This window comes from Sinocyclocheilus anshuiensis, unplaced genomic scaffold (genome assembly GCF_001515605.1).
Source record: "Sinocyclocheilus anshuiensis isolate Anshui unplaced genomic scaffold, SAMN03320099.WGS_v1.1 scaffold413, whole genome shotgun sequence".
NCBI lineage: Eukaryota > Metazoa > Chordata > Actinopteri > Cypriniformes > Cyprinidae > Sinocyclocheilus > Sinocyclocheilus anshuiensis.
Window position 1 is genome coordinate 525,191 of NW_015536481.1, and position 17,898 is coordinate 543,088.

At 39.8% G+C, this 17,898-nt stretch overlaps 2 protein-coding genes across 6 annotated transcripts; both read right to left on the minus strand.

Annotated features, from left to right (window-relative positions):
- Positions 1 to 497: 497 nt before the first annotated feature.
- LOC107680458 (transforming acidic coiled-coil-containing protein 3-like) lies at positions 498 to 9,083 on the minus strand. Of its 4 annotated transcripts, none has more exons than XM_016476525.1 (17): positions 8,982 to 9,083; positions 8,254 to 8,366; positions 7,603 to 7,768; positions 6,948 to 7,075; positions 5,454 to 6,614; positions 5,126 to 5,192; positions 4,869 to 5,043; positions 4,723 to 4,784; positions 2,899 to 3,032; positions 2,617 to 2,698; positions 2,359 to 2,508; positions 2,212 to 2,279; positions 1,426 to 1,469; positions 1,183 to 1,343; positions 992 to 1,098; positions 745 to 865; positions 498 to 625 (listed from the first exon to the last, which is right to left on the minus strand). In XM_016476525.1, the coding sequence occupies exons 3-17, from the start codon at positions 7,765 to 7,767 to the stop codon at positions 554 to 556; spliced, it is 2,697 nt and encodes an 898-aa protein (XP_016332011.1). In that variant the 5' UTR covers position 7,768; positions 8,254 to 8,366; positions 8,982 to 9,083; the 3' UTR covers positions 498 to 553. The 4 variants fall into 4 exon arrangements, with proteins under 4 accessions (XP_016332011.1, XP_016331935.1, XP_016332097.1 ...); XM_016476449.1 differs by having other exon boundaries at positions 8,254 to 8,370; XM_016476611.1 differs by lacking the exon at positions 8,254 to 8,366 and having other exon boundaries at positions 4,869 to 4,992.
- Positions 9,084 to 14,790: 5,707 nt separating this feature from the next.
- On the minus strand, positions 14,791 to 17,898 carry LOC107680680 (protein L-Myc-1a). 2 transcript variants are annotated; one of them, XM_016476799.1, is made up of 3 exons: positions 17,523 to 17,898; positions 16,286 to 16,875; positions 14,791 to 15,365 (listed from the first exon to the last, which is right to left on the minus strand). In XM_016476799.1, exons 2-3 carry the CDS (start codon positions 16,848 to 16,850, stop codon positions 14,812 to 14,814), a joined length of 1,119 nt encoding a protein of 372 aa, XP_016332285.1. In that variant the 5' UTR covers positions 16,851 to 16,875; positions 17,523 to 17,898; the 3' UTR covers positions 14,791 to 14,811. The 2 variants fall into 2 exon arrangements, with proteins under 2 accessions (XP_016332285.1, XP_016332209.1); XM_016476723.1 differs by having other exon boundaries at positions 14,791 to 15,371; positions 17,523 to 17,894.

Here is a 17,898-nt window from a genome sequence, read left to right on the forward strand (position 1 = left end):
AATAAAATGTAATTTCCATAGATAAAAATCCTGGACTGGATCAATAGTCTTGGAAAAAATTCTCTTTTTTTTTTAACATAGGAAAATTACTACTAATCCATTTAAATATTCTAGATAACTCAGGCATGTGATCAACTAGAGACAAAAAAAGCAGGAAAATCTGACCACACCCCAGCACTTATTTAAAAAAATATATGTATTTTATCACATTAAAAGATATCTTATATTGCAATGATATATACCATTATCCTGTAAAAAATAAAAAAGCAGCATTTAATAATTAATATAATATAAAAGTATTAATATCTGTGCCACCAAAAAAGCTTCCAATGCAACTTGGAAGGAACTTCAATGACTACAAATAGTAATTTTATAGGGTAGTATATTTTAGACAGTAAAGTATTAGAGGCATTACTCATGGGTACTCACGTCAAGACAAAGGTTTGTGCTTTTTTTTTACATTTTTTTATTTATTATTATTTATTAAAATTGCTTAGAACAAATACAAATAACGAACAAACACAAATAATGAACACAAAGAGCACAAAATACACTAAAAACCATGCTTTTGCACTTTAAGCAGCAGCTCATCACACAATTCTGTGACATCTTGGACTTCTTTAACCTGAGAAGAGAAAATAGAAAGTCACATTATAGATGTTACATAATTTAAAAGCAATTCAGAACTACACTCAAAAGGAAACCACTGTAAGATTGACTTCCCCTGTGTGTGCGCGCATTTACCTTTTGTTCCAGATCCTTTTCTAGGGACTGAACCTTCAGCTGTTCTCTCTTGAGCTGCACCTGCAGTGCTGCCACTTCTGCGCCCTGTTTAGTACGAACCTCAGCTATGGCCTTATTTGCACTAAAACAACATAAGTGTCATTAGTGATGCTTCCAGACATATTTATCGATCAATATTCATTATGCAAAACTGTATTATCACATTCATAAGAGAGAACATGTTTCAGACTGTTTGATGAGCACATACTGATCTAGTTTCTCCTCAGCATGGGCCTTCAAAGCTTGATAACGCTTTTCCTCTTTCTGCAGTCTGTCCATGCAGTTCTGCGCATACTGCTTCAGGGTTTCCTCATTCTATATGAGAGAAGTGGGGAACAAATGACTATTATACACTAAAATTGTGTCTACAGGTCTTTTTGCAGAAGTCTCAAAGCATACCTTTTTGAATCCCTCAATGACTTCCTTGCATCTGTCAAGGCGTTTGACAACAGAGGAAAAGGATCTCTCCAACTCATTCAAATCTTTGGACAGTTGATCCTTTTCCTGAAGGACTCGCTCTAACTCAATTTTGGCCAAATCTTCCTTCTGTTTGTGCTCATCTGTAAACACACAGGGATGTGTCTGTATCCGGCATACTGCTTTCACAATAATGTACAGAATCTGATCAAACAACTGTCATACCTGTGATTTGAGTGATGGTGGCCTCAAATTCTGACACTATAAACCTGAGTAGAGACGAAAAGAGTTTTAAGACAGGTGTGCTGTTCAAATGTCAGTCATGCATCAGGGATCCCACACTTTTTGATTGATCCATTAAACTGGAAAAACACTTTCAATCATTCACTAGAGCAGTGTTTCCCAACCTTTTTTTAGTCGCGGCACCCTTTGGAAATTTTAACAAACTTGTGGAACCTTCAAAATTAATTTTGTCACAATATTTGAATTTCTAACTTCAATATGATACTTTGAAAAGTATCGATATTCGGTACTTTTTCATATATACATATACATATATATATGTATATGTGTGTCAGATATTTTTAATATTATTAATTGTTTTGTCCATGGAGGCAATCAGTAGGCTAATTTCTAATGAGGAGACCAATTTATATGACAGATTTTAATGTAGGCTTTTATTCATATGTAAACATTGTTTAATTACCATTATAACTTCATCAGTTATATCTCAATATCTCACAAATTGTTGCTCACTGTGTATTTTTGATTTTACAGTTGGGTAATTTTGTTGCTGCACTAGAGAACCCAATGACGGACTCATTTGAGAATCCAACAGAAAATGACACTCAAATGAACGATTTGCTTACAATTCGAGAGTAAGATCAAGCTGACTATAGGCATTTCCATCACGTTTCCAATCCTGAATGACAATTCTAGGTTTTCCATAATTTTAACCCTAATTCATTCTCCAGGTATCATATGAAAGTGTTTGTTTAATCAGAGACTCACAGCATGTGCTGATTCTCCAGTTGCAGCTTCTCAATCTGAGTCTTAAGCTCTTGTTGCCGTTCCTCTGCCTAAGAAAAGAAAACTAAAACATTAGAAAGACCAATCAGACGTGTGCCAGTCATCTTGCGTGAGGCTATGAGAGGTAACCTGTCTCTCTGCTTTCTGTAATGCAGCATCCATGTCTCTCTGACTGTACTTCAGAACCTCTATGATGGAGTCCTCAGTCTTCACTGGCTGTTTTAAAGTGGGAAGCAGCAAGTCCAGAACAGTTGGATCTGGCACCACAGTTTCCACTGCCTGGAGATTAACAGACATTGTAAAATGGACTCCAATTTGCAAAAGTCTGAATGTTTTAGTGCCTACTAATATAGTCAGAATGTTAAAGATTTTGTGTCATCATCTTACTTGCGGAGGCAGATAATCCAGCAGCTTCATACTGTCACTGTAAGACTTCTGCTTTACTTCAGACTTTGCAGCCTCCATCATCCTAATATGCACACAAAAAAAAACATTTGCATGATCATTGTAACTTGTGCACTCTGGATTTTGCTCACAATATAGATATGATCTGTTGCATTGGGCCATTTAACTCAATTTAAAGCCTATTTGTAATACTTTCAGCAAGATTTCAGAGGATGGCAGCACATTATGAAACATTGTTAATATGAATGTGTGAGGACGACTGACCTGATGGCAAGAGAAGGCCGTGGCAGGCTGAATCCAGAGTTGCTACTGTCCACTCCAGTTTTCTTTGGACTCTCCTTCAGCAGTGGGTCAAACTTCAGATACAGTGACTGCTTCCGCAAGGCAGACTCCTTAAACTATAAAAAGTGTTTTAGTATAGCACTGAACAAGTGAAATTTTGCTTAAAGGGGTGGTTCACTGGTTTTTTTCTAGGCTTGATTGTGTTTATGGGGTGCAGTCTAACATGTGTTAATGCTTAGTTTTTAAAAAACACATTATTTTTCACATAATTTACCTTTATTCCACACCGCTCTGTCCCTTCCCTGAGAAACGTGCTGATCATTTCCTTATTTTATGAAGCCCCTCCCTCGGAAATAGGCGATGGGCTCTGATTGGTTAGCTAGCCCAGTGTGTTGCGATTGGCTAAACCGCCTCTAGCGCACGTCTAAGCGTCCCGCCCCTCACCTCAGCGGCATGTACTCCGGTTGTATTGTAAACAACTGCATCGTTAATATCGCTTATCGGTTTGAGCCCGATTGAGAAGCAGAGGCACGGCTTTTAATGGTAGGCCTACGTTTTTTGTTTGTTGTCTCATACTTTTAGATACGCTGTTATTTGTAAATGCTACTGCTTATGTTAGCTTTTAATATACGGTTTCATCCTGATTAAAGCTTTAATACAGTACGGCAACTGCACGCGCATCCATGTTTAAAATAAGTGTATAATTGGAGCAGTTCATTGTTGGAGCTGAGCTGAATGAGAGAGAGAGAGATGCAGAGCGTGTGCAGATGCTTTAGAACATTGATTTTGAAACTTGTGAATCCATTAGAATCATTAGAAGACAGAATCGGGATTCATATATAAATAGATTTTTACGTGCACCTCTAGTTTTCCTGTTGCACAGATATAATACACTACGCATCAATTTATCTTCCCTTTGTGCTTTGCAGTTTTTAACACGAAGCGCTTACAATGTGCGCACACTGTAAGCGCTTCGTGCTCATAGACTGTCAACCCTCTATATTGCGAGTAAATCACTCGCATATGCCACTAAATCTTCACTCTGGGCGACTAAATTATGTTTAATATTAGCCAATGGCTAATAATACTCAGATTTTACTCGCCAGTGTGTGAGTTGGAGGCCAAGTATAAGTTAAGCACAGATATATTTTCACTCACAGAACACTGACTGAGCGCTTCCGAGTTTTCTCTGTCAAGCGATCTAGCTATTTTTCAGTTCATCTCTATGGATGCGCAGCGCACCTGTATTTCGCGTACCGTAAACTTTAGTGTGAAGGCGCACGACTCGCCGTCACTTTGCTTCTTTCTCACACGCAAAGAGAAAGACAGAGCAACAGAGTCTTACATACCATGCAGAATTGACGTGCTATATGTAAACGATATTATTTGTTGTATTTTCCTGTCAAAATAACGGAGTTCCTTTGTAATTCTTCAGCTTTTAAGAAATGCCGGGTTTTCCAGTAGTGGAAGTATAATACTTCAGTCTGGCGAGTAAACAAAAAAATTTACTAGCCAATGGCGATTCCATCGCCAAGGGGTCCGTAGAGGGTTGCTGCCAGAATTTTAAAAGACGATATCTCCGTTTGCATTTAACTTTCAGCTTCGTAACTTTGCAGATATTGTTTATGCTCAAACAGCAACATTACACACTAACTAACGTTAAAAAAAGTGAAATCGCAATAAACCACCCCTTTAATAAACTACGGAGTCTACTATATTTGGTGCAATATTCTTTAAAAAAAATAAATAATGCATTACTCGAACACTACCTGGGTTTTATGGAAAGGCTCATAAACAGAAACTCACAGTGCTTGATCCAAACTGCTCCAGATAATCAATCTGTCCATCCAAATCTCCCCCTGGCATGACTGAGACAAACAACATTCCGCACAATGTCAAAAGCTTGCGCAGGATGAGTCGGTTTAGATCAAAGTGCAAACACGTTTACTCACAAAATGCTCCCGGCACAAACTCATCTTCACATGGTGCCACCACTCCAAGATCACAGGTCTGGTTCTGTAGATCCACTTTAGATTCTGGTGTTGCCATGAGCTCTGGCTCCTGTATCGCTTGATTCTGGTGTATGTTAGTGATGGACATAGTGAATGACTCTGCATTTTCTGCCAGCTAGTAAGAGAACGGGTGTCAACATGATCAGAATTTGTGGAAACAAATTTTCTACTGAATTTGTAAATTAAGACACTCTTACCCGCTTAGTGACAAGAAGATCAGTTTCTGCCATATTTTCAATGGTTTCAGAAACTGCCGGGGGAGACCTGAAAGAGAAAAAGAAAAATCTGAGCTCAACGATTATTTACATTTATGCAATTGACAAATGCTTTTAGCCAAAGAAAGCTTCACTGCATTCAGGGTACATATTTAATTAGTTCATGCACTCCCTGGGAATCAAACCTATGACCTCAACTTTCAGAATCAGAAGCGTACCTGTACCTCCAACGTAATTAGCCTATACAAATATGAAATGTGTTATACATGTGTTATGTTTATACATACTGTACAAGTTCTAGTTTCTGTACCGGTGCTCTGGTTGATCATCCTGTGCAGGAGCCTCAGGCTGCTGAACTGAAGCTGGTTCTTTCATCAAAACTGGGCTGGTCTGGACACCACGTGGTGGAGAGTTACCCATCTTAGCCTTTGTGCCAAAGGGGTCAAAAATTGGGTCCACAAACTTGTCAAAATCAAATGTGTAAGAACTTTTAGCAGGAGGAACATCCACAGGTTCTGTCTCCTCTGGATTCTTAGAAGACAACTGCTTGGGTTCTGGTTCTTTCTTTTCCATGGATGGTGCAACTGTTTTTTTGGTCTCAGGTTTTGCACCTGCAGGTCTTTTGACCCCAAGACGTTTCGGAGGAGGTTTGCGCTTGACTTCAGCGCCATCATCAAAATTAAACTCTAGGAACATCTGGTTCTCTTTAGGGGGCGTTGTAGATGAGGAGCCTTCTGTGGCGGTGTTGTTGTCCTGAGGTGGCATGGAGGCATCTGAAGATGTTGGGATATCTGGGGTCTGGACTGAGGGCTCTGGTTCCAGTTTAGCTTCTTGGATTGGCAGGGGTGGATCGGAAACTACTGATGCCTTGCCAATCAGAGGAGAGTTTGGGATCTTTGAGCCACCAGTTTGGAATTGGTTGAGCAAATCGAGATGGTCAAAATCCAAGTTGTAGCATCCTACAGGGCGTCGCAGAGAGTCCTGGACCTCAGGCTGATCTTCCAAAACAGGAATCTGCTGTGACGCTGGTGCAGGTTCAGTCATATCGGACTCCTCCACATCTGTGGCACTGTTTTCAATGTTGTCAGTCTTGATGATGACGGTGCCTTCTGCTGAAGATATGTTGGCAGAACATTCTGCAAGGGAATTCTCCACTGATGGAACAAAGGGAAGAGTCTCATCAAGTGCAGTGTCAGTCACCTCTGGAACCTCAGCTTGCGGTAAAGAAAGTGGGGCTGCAGTTGTATCTGATCCTACAAGCTCTGATGTCCAAGACTCAGGTAAAGCAGAAGATTTAGGAGCAGAATTCTGCATTTTATTGGATCCCATGAAAGGGTTGATGGCATCTAGATTGTCAAGATCGAAGGTATAGGCACCTCTGCTCTGAACAGGCATATCATCATCAGGGAAGGCAACCCTGTTACTCTGTATGTCAATCAGTGTGGTGGAAGTGTTACTCAACAGTGAACTCCTGTAAAACACAAATTCCATTTTACATGTTAAACTCTGAATGTTACTGCTTGTGACCGAACAAAGATGCTTAATTAAATTACTTAGAATATTTCAACATGCTCATAAATAGAAAGTGTTTGTGGCCAGATAGTGTCAATATCACTGGAAGTCTGAGGAAATGTGGGTCAGTTAGCAGTTCCATTGGATAGGCACCAGCCTGAGAACCAGGACCATTTCAGTGAAAATGGGTATGAATATCTACAAACAGGACATTTAAAGAAAATACACTTAAAATACTATGCTAATTATTTCTACAGTCCTAAACAAGTTGAGCTGCAGAAAATGTGCTCACTGGTCAGTAGAGGCTGTGAGAGTGTCCAGTGCTTTATTACTGTCCTCCTGGCTGGACGGCCTACTGGTGCGGCTCGGGGACATGATCTTCTTTGTGAATGGGTCTCGCCGTGGAGTTTGAAAACAAACCTATACAAAATCAACAAGAACTATGTAAATCTTAACTCCAGTACAGGCCTGACAACACAGTAAACAAATGCTTTATACCTTAAAGGGGTCATATCATGCGATTTCAATTGTTCCTTTCTCTTTGGAGTGTTACAAGCTCTTGGTGATAAAGAAGATCTGTAAAGCTGCAAAGACTAAAGTCTCAAATCCAAAGAGATATTCTTTATAAAAGTTAAGACTTGTCCACGCCCTCCTAAAACGCCTAATTTAAACACACCCCCACGTCTACGTCACTGTATGGGAAGATTTGCATAACACCGCCCAAATGTTCACGCAAAGGTGGTGTAACTTTTATTCTCGTTGTAGTATTGTTGTTGCCACCGCCGCCATGTTGTGGAGATGCTGTGTGTTTCGTTGTGAAAGCGAAACTACTTTGTTTTACATTTTTAATTATTAAAATAGAAAATAATTTATTACTACTGAAAGAGTTTGACACAAAATGAAATGCAGAAGCACACAAATTGCATGGAAACCTCTAGAAAGCCCACCTTTGCTCCTCTGTGCACAGCCTTGCTGATGTTGTCAGCCTGTGACTGCCGTAAGATCGAGGGCCTGCCAGTCAGCTGTTCCAATGCGAAAATGTCACAAGCAGCTTCAGAATTGCTGTTCATCCGTACAGCTCCCTGATTCTCCTTTAGTGCCTCAGAACTCATACTGCAAAACAGAGACACAGAATATGACAACATGGGTTTTTGGAAAACCACGCCCAGTGGGCACCACACACAGCTGGTTTTACTGATAAGACCCGAAGGCTGGCATCTGACCTTCTTCCAACACCCAGAGACTCTTCAAATCTGTTGCGTTTCTTTTGAGCGTCAGTCAGAGATCAGACTAACCCACTGTGACTAACAACCCAAACATGTGATATCAACCGGTGCAATTCAGCCATGTGCTGAGGGAACAAAGTTGTTCTATATCTGTGAAGGAATCATGCCTTAGACTAGAGAGATGTTCAAGGGTTATAACAGACAACCAACAAATAACTAAGCATTTTGATGGCAGCAATATGGTCTTGTGATTTGGCTAATAGTGACATATGGTCCACCAGACACTGTGGTAATCCCTTGATGGCATGTTTTTTTTTATGAGAATAAGGCGGAACAAGGAAGAGACAGATAAAATCTTCAAAGAATCATTACCAATTTTGGCCTCATCTGTCCTTCCCTGGATTCTGCTCAACTATGTAGGACTGTCAATAAGATTGTCAGCTTTGTAATGACAGGCCCTTCTGACAGCTTCTCTCCTCTACAGCCTACCTGGACAGGTGATAAACAGCTCACCATCATAAATGAGATTATCAAATTGTAACCTGGACACAGTCAGATCTCAGACAAAGCCCTCACTCCAGTGCAAATGAAAGCAAGAAAATAAAGAAACTGAACAAGAACAGCCAGTGGACTGAGTGGGAAATTGAAACGATTTCATATTCCACTAATTACATTAGTGAAACTTTGGTAATTTCAAACTAGCTTTCCCTAAAACTAACATGTGCCCACACGAATGACAGGGCTGATTAGAAACTAAAACATGAAACGACCATACAATTCAGGACAGGCAAAACACTAACTTTTTTATTTGAAATACAATGTCTCTAAATCTCTAACAATGATCAAACAATTTATTTCCAAAACAATCCATTATTATTATTTAAATAGTTACAATTTAAAACACAGTAAGGGCAAAAATCTCTGCATAAAAAACAATTATATTTATTTTAAAATGACAGCATCATATGCGCAGTTATCAACGTCCTAGTAGTACTAACTTAGCAAATTAGTCAATAGCAACTATTTTTACTGTTCAGTATCGCGCAATATTTAATTATTGCTCACTTAAAAGTAGGTACACGGTTTCCTAAAATACGTACCTTACTCAGACTGCTCAAATCTAACAAATAAACCGTTTTCTTCTCAGAGAAAGACAGCGCGACACACAGACAGATTCCTGTGCGTTTATAACTTTCCTTGTTTGAAACAGTTCAAATTTAAACTGCGCAGTCTCAGCCAATTAAACGCAAGATTCGACCCCCGTCAGGCGGGGCGGTCATATGAATCGACCAATAGCAATGCGCGTAGAACTGTGTCGCTCTAGCGGATGTTCATTTGATAGACATCCAAATCATCCAATGGCGAAAAGCCGCTGACGCAGACAGCTTATGAAGCCAAATAAATATGACCTCGTTTAACCCTTTTACCAGTAGAGTAAAAGAAGTATAAAAATTTGTCCGCGTAAACTAGTATTGCTCTTGCATTTTCAATATTAAATATAAGTGTATGTGTTGTTTTCGTCATAGAGTATTTCGCTCTACACATTTGTTAAAGTTTTATTTTATTTTTTTTAGGTGTTACAATGTCACAATTTACTTTCATTTACTTATTGTTGTGGATTTAAATAAAAATAAATAAAAATAAATACTGATCTGTAGGCAATAAAATTATAAAACAACTCATAACAGCACAAACAACAAAACGATGAAAGGATCTGTGACTACGTTACAACCGAGACAATCGTTTATGCGTCTTTTTCCACCAGAGGGCAGCATTGGATCAAATAATACCACACTGCATGGCTTTTTTGAGATCATCAATGGGTTGGTGAGATAAAAACAGATTGTGTTTATATGTTAATGTGGATGTTTATATATAGACTATGTATGTATTTATATAAAATATTTATTAAGGCGTTGCGGATTAAAACTAATTTTATCATGCCAAAACAAATCAGAGTATGAATCTAAAATAAGGAAGAGTAAGAGAAAGAGGGAGGGCAGGGAAGAGAAGAGAGTTACATAACAATAGCATGTTTGTGCTGAGGTCAGCCCTCTCCCTCTCCCCACACTACTGGTCTATATTCAGCTTACATCAGTCAAGTCTACATACTAAACATACATGCTTAATCTTAATCACAGAACACAATTTCACAGGTTAAAGGGCTCTTCTTTCCCAGGTGACTGTACTTATTATCATTTTTTTGTTCATTTATTTTTTAAGTTATAATACAAATATGCATTGAGTCGGAGTTTCACTTGCACAGTACAAAATTACAATAAGATGTAAATGTACACCGCACAGTACAGTTCTTGGTTTTGTACATGCTGCATATAGACAGAAAATGCATGCAGATCCATAACAAATTTAGTTGCACCCTTCTGTCTTTTCCATTTTCTTTGGGGTAATTTAAAGTATTTGTCTAGCCGTCTCACACCCTCACATATTTAGGTATTATTGTTGTATTGCCTTTTAGAAATGATGCATCTCTTTACTTATGCTAGATACAAACTCTTCAGCCAATCACAGTACAGAGGCGCGGTTTCAAATGACGCCACTGGGTCTAGGTTCAGTTGAAGGCTTTCTCTATTCTTCTGAGAGTGCATCCACACCATGCAACAGCTGTTTCTTACCAAGGTGTACATATAGAGACAAACCCCTGAAATCCTATGTAAAAAAAAAAACCACTCAGGAATCTACGCACACACACACAAAAATCTTACAATTGAAGTTGTAAATAAAAAAAAAAAATGGAGTATATTTTACAAGAAAATACTATTTTAGTTTTTCTACTTCAAAATGTTTAAAGGGGTCATATGATGCGATTTCAAGTTTTCCTTTCTCTTTGGAGTGTTACAAGCTGATTGTGCATAGATAAGATCCCTGATGTTGCAAAGACTAAAGTCTCAAAACCAAAGAGATATTCTTTATCAAAGTTAAGATTCTGCCACACCCCCCTAAAACGGCTCGTTCTAACACGCCCCCACATATCTACCTCACTATGTGGAAATATTTGCGTAATGCCACCCAAATGTTCACGCAAAGAAAGAAGGCGTGGTTTCAGTAACCGCAGTTAGTGTTGAAGCAGCCATGTCAGGGAGACGCTGTGTGTTTCTGGGCGAAAGCAAAAGCACTTTATTTGGCCTTCCGAAAGTAGATGCATTTAGGAATCTTTAACATTTCTTACAACAGAACAGCAATGCATTTTATGGGCGAACGCTTCGTGAACCTAGGAGAGAAGGTAATTCTGACTTTGCTATGACAATCTGGTGCTTCTGAATCAGCTACTGTAAGTATGTTTTGTTATTAGTTTAAGTATTTGCTATTGACTGTTCAAATGCGGAGTTTTGCGCATCGTGTGTGTGCGCGTGCGCGTGTGAGAGAGAGAGAGAGAGAGAGAGAGAGAGACAGGGTCATATCACAGTGGAGTCAGCTGTCTTAACCGTGGCTTGTGTACTGCATCATTACTGTGTCTATTCCCCTTTCGGGCTTGAACTGATGGTAAAACTATTTTGAAAGCTGAAGCTCGCGATTATGGTAAGGGGCGTTACATTTCCTACGAGTGCTTGCGGTGTTCGGCCAATCACAATGCACTGGGTCAGCTGGCCAATCAGAGCAGACTACGCTTGTCGGAAGGAGGGACTTTGTAGAAAACGAAGCGTTTGAGAGAGGCGGGGCATAGATGACCTACAATAATGTACAGTATTTGAAAAATCATGTGTTTTTTGAACATTAAAGCATGTCAACATATTCTGTTACACCAAATACACAAAATAATGATCTTTAAAAAAGCATCATATGACCCCTTTAATTCAATGTGTTGAAATTTACTAGCAATTTCTGAGTGAAAATATATACATACTTTTTTCTGTGAACTTTGAATTTTATGTGCATTAAAAAAATCAAGTACAGGCATGTATTTCCTGCATTTAAGAAAGCAATTTCATTTAGTTGTAGTTAATAAGATGTAATACAAGATAATCTTGATTTAATTAAAAGTCTTCCAACACTCAACAATAAGGATGGCCCAATGACTCAGGACCAGTGAGAGTTTTGACAATTATTAAAAAGGTCACTATCTTATACAGATATTTTTGGCATGCATTCAAAGTGCATGAAATGTAAGTGTGACTGACTTTACTATCATATTGTATGCATTTCTAAGTGAAATGGCTATCAAACAAGATAAAAAACTGAAAAGTGAGTGTTGCATACTGGAATATAGGCTGATCTGAATGCATTTGGTTTAAGTGAAGTGTGGCCTGAAGTGTCAGCAGAGAGAAGTGAGCATATCACAGGAAGAGCAAGTTCTGATTAAACATTATGTAAAAAATAAAATCTAAAAAATTAATGCACAGATGAATCATTCACAATAAGACCAGTAACATGCATTAAAAATATACATAGGGTCCCATTTTGAATTTGTGATTACTGAAATGGTGTCTAATAGTGTGTTTGTATATTTGGGTGGCAATGTGAAGATGTGTGTATTGCAACTGGATGGCTGTAGTTTTTAAACCAATGAGATTAAGGTTATTTCAGATCCGGGATTTGAGCCAAAAGCACACCCAATAAAGGCTGTTGCTGATTTAGTTTAAAAAAACAATGTGGACAAATAGATTCTGAGTTTCAGAGCAAGCAAAATGCAATAAACTTGCTTCTGTGCCACACCCAGACCAAAACGTTCACAGACAGTGAGGTGAGAGACAGACTGAGAGGGAGAGACATAAACACTGCTTGTTATCAATGTAACTGCAGTTACACAACTCTCTGACAAAGAGAAAAAGAGAAATGAAAGAGATTGAAGAGAGAAAGAATCACAGACAGGATTAGATAGTGGGAACGAAATACGTGAGTGTGTGTGGCATAGATTAGCTTCATTCGGATCAGTGGGTCACCGGTTGTTTGGAGCTGTCTGACTTCCTGTGATTCTATGGGAATGGAATCTGGGTCAGTGGTTGGCAGCGGTGGTGCCGGTACAGGCTGTATGTCTGAGAGAGAGACACTGTTTTATGTGTGGATTCTTATGTAAAAGACTTTGAATAAAAGGGAAAATGGATTGATATGACCTTTTTAGCACTGATGGAAAATAAACACACCAGATCCCAATAATAGCTGCACCAACAAAAATGTCCAGTAGATAAAAGTTACAACTTTTCTACTGGAAGCAGGCAAGGTTCATATCTAACTTTACCCATAAATTATTATTTTTTCACCTAAAAAAAAAATTTAAAAAAAATGTAAAGACTATATAATATATATAAATACAATGTTAATATATATATATATATGTAAATGTTATTTTTTTTAAGAAATGCTTTTGAAAGAAGTGTACTACTGTATAAAAAAACAGTAAAACATTAATATTGTTAAATGTTATTACGATTTAAAAATGTAATTTAAAAATATACATTTACAAATGAAATTTCAGCAGCCATTACTCCAGTGCTTAGTGTCATATGATCCTTCAGTAATCATTCTAATATGCTGATCTGGTGTTCAAGAAACATTTCTTATCAATGTTGACAACAGTTGTGCTCCTTAATACTTTTGTGGCATTCGTGATACTTTTTCCAGGATGTTTTGATGAATACAAAGTTCAAAAGAACAGCATTTATTTGAAATTTAAACTTTTCTAACGCCACACTAAACTAATCCCAATGTGGTGAAGGAATTCAAACATACAGGAAAAGGCATTGGGCTGCTTGCATCACTTCCTCTTTTGGCTTCCTGCATCCCAAAGTGCACTTCTCCCACTTCTGCAGCTCAAAGAATTCATTTGAACAAATGAGACATTTGTGACTACATTTAAAGTGTGCGTGAGGGAATGAATAAGCTTCCGTATGTGTGACTGATAAATGTTGTTTTTTATTCAAATTGCAAGTAAAATGATACTCCCATAAGCACAAGTCAGTTTTCACGTCTCTACCGTGTCACTGTTTAACCTGTTGTTCAGGATAAAGGGGGTAAAGGTGATTTTTAACTACCTGTTTTTTCAGTCCAAACTACATCCTCTTTCTGCTTTAACAGCAGGAACACAGAGGGAAGGATCTGAAAACCCTCTTTACTTTAACCTTCGTTTCGCTGCATAAGACTGATGAAATGGTACAAGACAAACATCTAATTTCTGGCAAGGATCCAAAAATCAACTTTTCACCAGGTGAATCAAGAACTTGATATAAGCTTAAATCACTTTTTTTAGCTGGATTTTGTTACTACGTTGCTTTAGTGAAATTATGCCACTTACGCTATATCAGGAACTAGAAAGAGAAAGTCAGCAATTTACAGTTATTTGGCAAGTGTTAGTTTTGGACCCAAGCTCTGGCATTTCAGAAAAGATTGTGTACTTGGGAAAATGTGCTCCGAGACACAAATTTCATTTAAAAACAAAAGGGGGGGGGGAACCATGTGTCATTTTAGATGCTTTATTCATTAACAAAATAGAATCTCTGTGCAGTTTTGTGAGTAGATACAGGAGGAGAACATCCTCTGAATACAGTATTTACAGCAGATTTTGTACAGATCAAGTTATGAACAAGACACTTCAAATTTTCTACACAACGTGTTTGAACACCATGCTCCCCTCACATAATACCCTACACACTACCCACATGCATACAAACGCCACCCACCCTTCTTGCTATGGAGGTAAATTCACCAATATAACTTCCTCTGCATCTCCATCCGCTGAGGTTTATAAAGGCATTGCATGTGCACATTTGTCATTGTCTTCTCACACAAAGTTCTCCACATCTCAATTAAAGTCTAAAGCCGAGCACAGACATATACAGAGCCCTTCAAGGAGGGCATAGTTCAATGTGGCTTTAAAGATCTCCCTGCAGTGTTTTAAGTGTCATTTTAGCGAATGACAACAAGTTCTTGTCCATAATGAGCTTTGAAAATATTGTGCCATGTTAAAGCAGACGTTTATTAGGAGTTCTGTAATACGCTGATCCTGCGGAGAAGCTGTTGTTGTTTGGCTTTGAGTTTTCTCTTCTCCTGAGCTTGACGCCGTTGGCATGCATGCAGCTGCAGCAAGTATTCCGTTGCCTGTGTCAGAATCGCCACCTTCGAGGTCTTTGAGGATGCAGACAGACCTGGAATCTCCTCCCGGAGCGCCTGGAACCTCGAGCGAAGGTCATCTCTCCTCTTTCTCTCCAGGAAGTTCCGACGCTGCTCGCTGGAGTCCTCAGAGTCCGATGTGGCAGGTGAAGAAAGTGGAGATGAGGGAGAGGATGAAGGCTCCAGACGTGGCCGTTTGCTCACAGACTCCATCTCATCAAAGTCATCCTCCGGATCTGTGTCGGGGGAGGGGGCAGCGTAATTGTGCTGCTGCCGATGCAAAGACACGTGGAAGCGCTTGGGACATGGTCCAAATGGATCAGCACTTACGGTAATGGTTACCGGTGTACGGCGACTTGGAGGGCGGCCACGCTTTGGTCGGTTGTCCACTGTCACCACGTCAATCTCGTCATCATCCTCATCATCATCTAAAACAACAAAAGGTTTGGCACATTTAGCAAAAGCAAATGCCATCAGTGCATCCACTGTATAACTATTAACCAATATGTGATTGTTTACACGCTTCACCTCACTAATAAGTCAATCTGTTGAATGTTTTACAGTTTTTGGCAAGGAAGTTGCACTCCATCGCTACAGCTACATGAGCTGGTTTTTAATACAATGTCAGCTTCTACGGTCATTTCAATGGCAAATGAATTTAAACTACCAAATTACTTGTTTAAAAATTATAATAAAGAAAAATTTCCCAAATCGAATCAGATGTGTGGCCAGTGCTGTTGTTGTTGTTACCTAAAGCGATTAAAAATGGCTTTCGTAACTGAAATAGTTGAATTAAATATAAACTTGAATTAGAAAGGCTGTCTTGGCAACCAACTAAATAAAATTATTTAAAATAATCAAATGTTATATAAATACTAAAAATAAGTCAGACAAAGTTTTCTTTTAATGGAAATGTTGCATGACCTTGCCTGCAGCAAAACGTTAAGTGTCTGGTGATAGGAACTGAGTTTCCCCTCACTACTGTGCAGGGAGTAGGAAAAAACTAGGAGTGGAAAATAGAATGGAATACAGCATTTTGATGAGGAAAAAGGAATCCGCTCCAGCAAATCAGACTCCACATCAGCTTTTAGTCGGCAAGTGTCTTGGTCACAGGCAAAGCCTGATGGTTTGGCTTCTTGTGGAATAATTTTCTTTAGAGATGTACACTAACCAGCTGTCAAATTTGGTCTGAATCGCAAGTTAGATATTAATTACTTGGTTAACACGCATTTTCATAACATCCTATACAGCAGACCATCACCTCATTGTCTCAGCATTACTCTGAAGTACATATCGACTCATGCCATCAAATGTTAGAAGGTAATAACATGTAGTCACTTACCGTACGAATCCGAGCGACACTCGGAACCGGAGGAGCCTGCAGCCACTTTCTTGTTATGCGGGACAGGGAGTTCCAGGACTGCGGCGGGGTTTACACACTGTGCCGCCTGGGTCCCAGTCACGGGCGTGCCCGATGCGGAAAGAGCAGCTTTCTGTGCAGTCGAGGTCTGAATCTGAGCAGTGACCGGTGCTCGCTCGCCATGAGCCACTTTTTCCAACCGGTGACTCGTGGAAAATCCGCTCCACATGCAGTCTTTGATAACGATAGCGCCCAGATTCCCAAAAATGTCCAGTGGGTCGAACTTGTGCAGCCCCTCGTACTCCTCATCGCATGTTAAAACCTTTGGCGGCGCCCACCCGAGCCGGTCCCCCGGTAGCGGCAGTAGCCAGTCTCCATCCAGCGTCCTTGAGGGCGACATGGGCGGGGTGGGAAGCAGCTCGAATTTCTTCCATATATCCTCGCTCGGGGCTGTAGACTTAAAGAAATCCTCCTCGGTGTCCATCTCGTCGTAAAAGTAGTGCTCCATGTCCCAGCCGTACAGTGTGTGAGTGCTGACTCCAGGCATTGCTGCAGAACTTCTACAAGATTGTCTGTGAAGACAACGGGTCATTAGATCAAATGATGCCTGCCCACGTGGAGTTAAAATGCGTCGCAATGCACAAGCAAAACGCACTCACTAATTGCATGTACTCAGTCAATGCATTGGTAAAACTCACAATATACTTTAATGCACATTTGCAATGCTAAAAGCACAATATTTACATGCAGATATTATCAGTAAATGCATTGCAAACGCGATGTTTACACGCAAACTCAAATGCTCGCGCTTTACAAAATGCATTTTTATATGCACTAACTTAATGCATACGACAGAATATTTCTGTAGCATATGCTTAACTACAGATAATCGCATGAAGCACGCTCTTTGCAGCACCAGAACAACTAAAGTAACAAGTCAAGTTTATTAACACTAACAGGAAATTATAACCAACCACTGCAGATTGAAAGTCCCACAGAAACCAGCGGTTGCGGTGTGAATGTAGTAAGTTAACAGTTACTCGATTACTCCCATAAAGATTAGACGCACTAACAAGGGGGTAAAGGGAGCTCCCGGTCCGATTAAAGGACCCGGGAAATGTTCAACAGCCCACGAGTTCACGCCAAGGTTTACTACGAAATTAACTTTGAATTCACGTCAAATCAAGTTAATGGTATGCTGATGTAAAAATGCACTTACCATTGGGTAGCAGACCTGCAAAGTCCAGGGAGAGTCTACGGGACGCGCAGAACAGAACAAAGAAGCGCAGCGTCCGGTAGAACTCCGGTACACACGCGCTCACTAAACAATAACGCGCGACTCCAGACGCCTTTTTTTACGGACGTTTAACTTGAAGAACGAGAAAAGTTTTTTTTCCCCTTGGGGAAATAAAACGGGTGTTCTGTTACAACGGCAGCAACTATCGATCCGCGTGGTGCAGTGCAGTCGCACCCTCCCCCAGCCCGCTGCCGGTAAAAGCGCTTTCGCGCCAGATCTGGGTCTTTGTGTGCGAGAGCTCAGTTTGGACCCACCCACCGGAGGCGCTGGGCGGGGAGAGCGTGTGAACCGCCGTTTA

Coding starts and splice junctions, on each gene's coding strand:
- LOC107680458 (XM_016476372.1), bottom strand. CDS start 7,767: ATGAGTTCTGAGGCACTAAAGGAGAATCAGGGAGCTGTACGGATGAAC. Junction 5,193..5,453: donor GATGATCAACCAGAGCACCG/GTACAGAAACTA, acceptor TTTCTCTTTCAG/GTCTCCCCCGGCAGTTTCTG. Junction 866..991: donor GCTGAGGAGAAACTAGATCA/GTATGTGCTCAT, acceptor ATGTTGTTTTAG/TGCAAATAAGGCCATAGCTG.
- LOC107680680 (XM_016476723.1), bottom strand. CDS start 16,850: ATGCCTGGAGTCAGCACTCACACACTGTACGGCTGGGACATGGAGCAC. Junction 15,372..16,285: donor GTGTCGCTCGGATTCGTACG/GTAAGTGACTAC, acceptor TTGTTGTTTTAG/ATGATGATGAGGATGATGAC.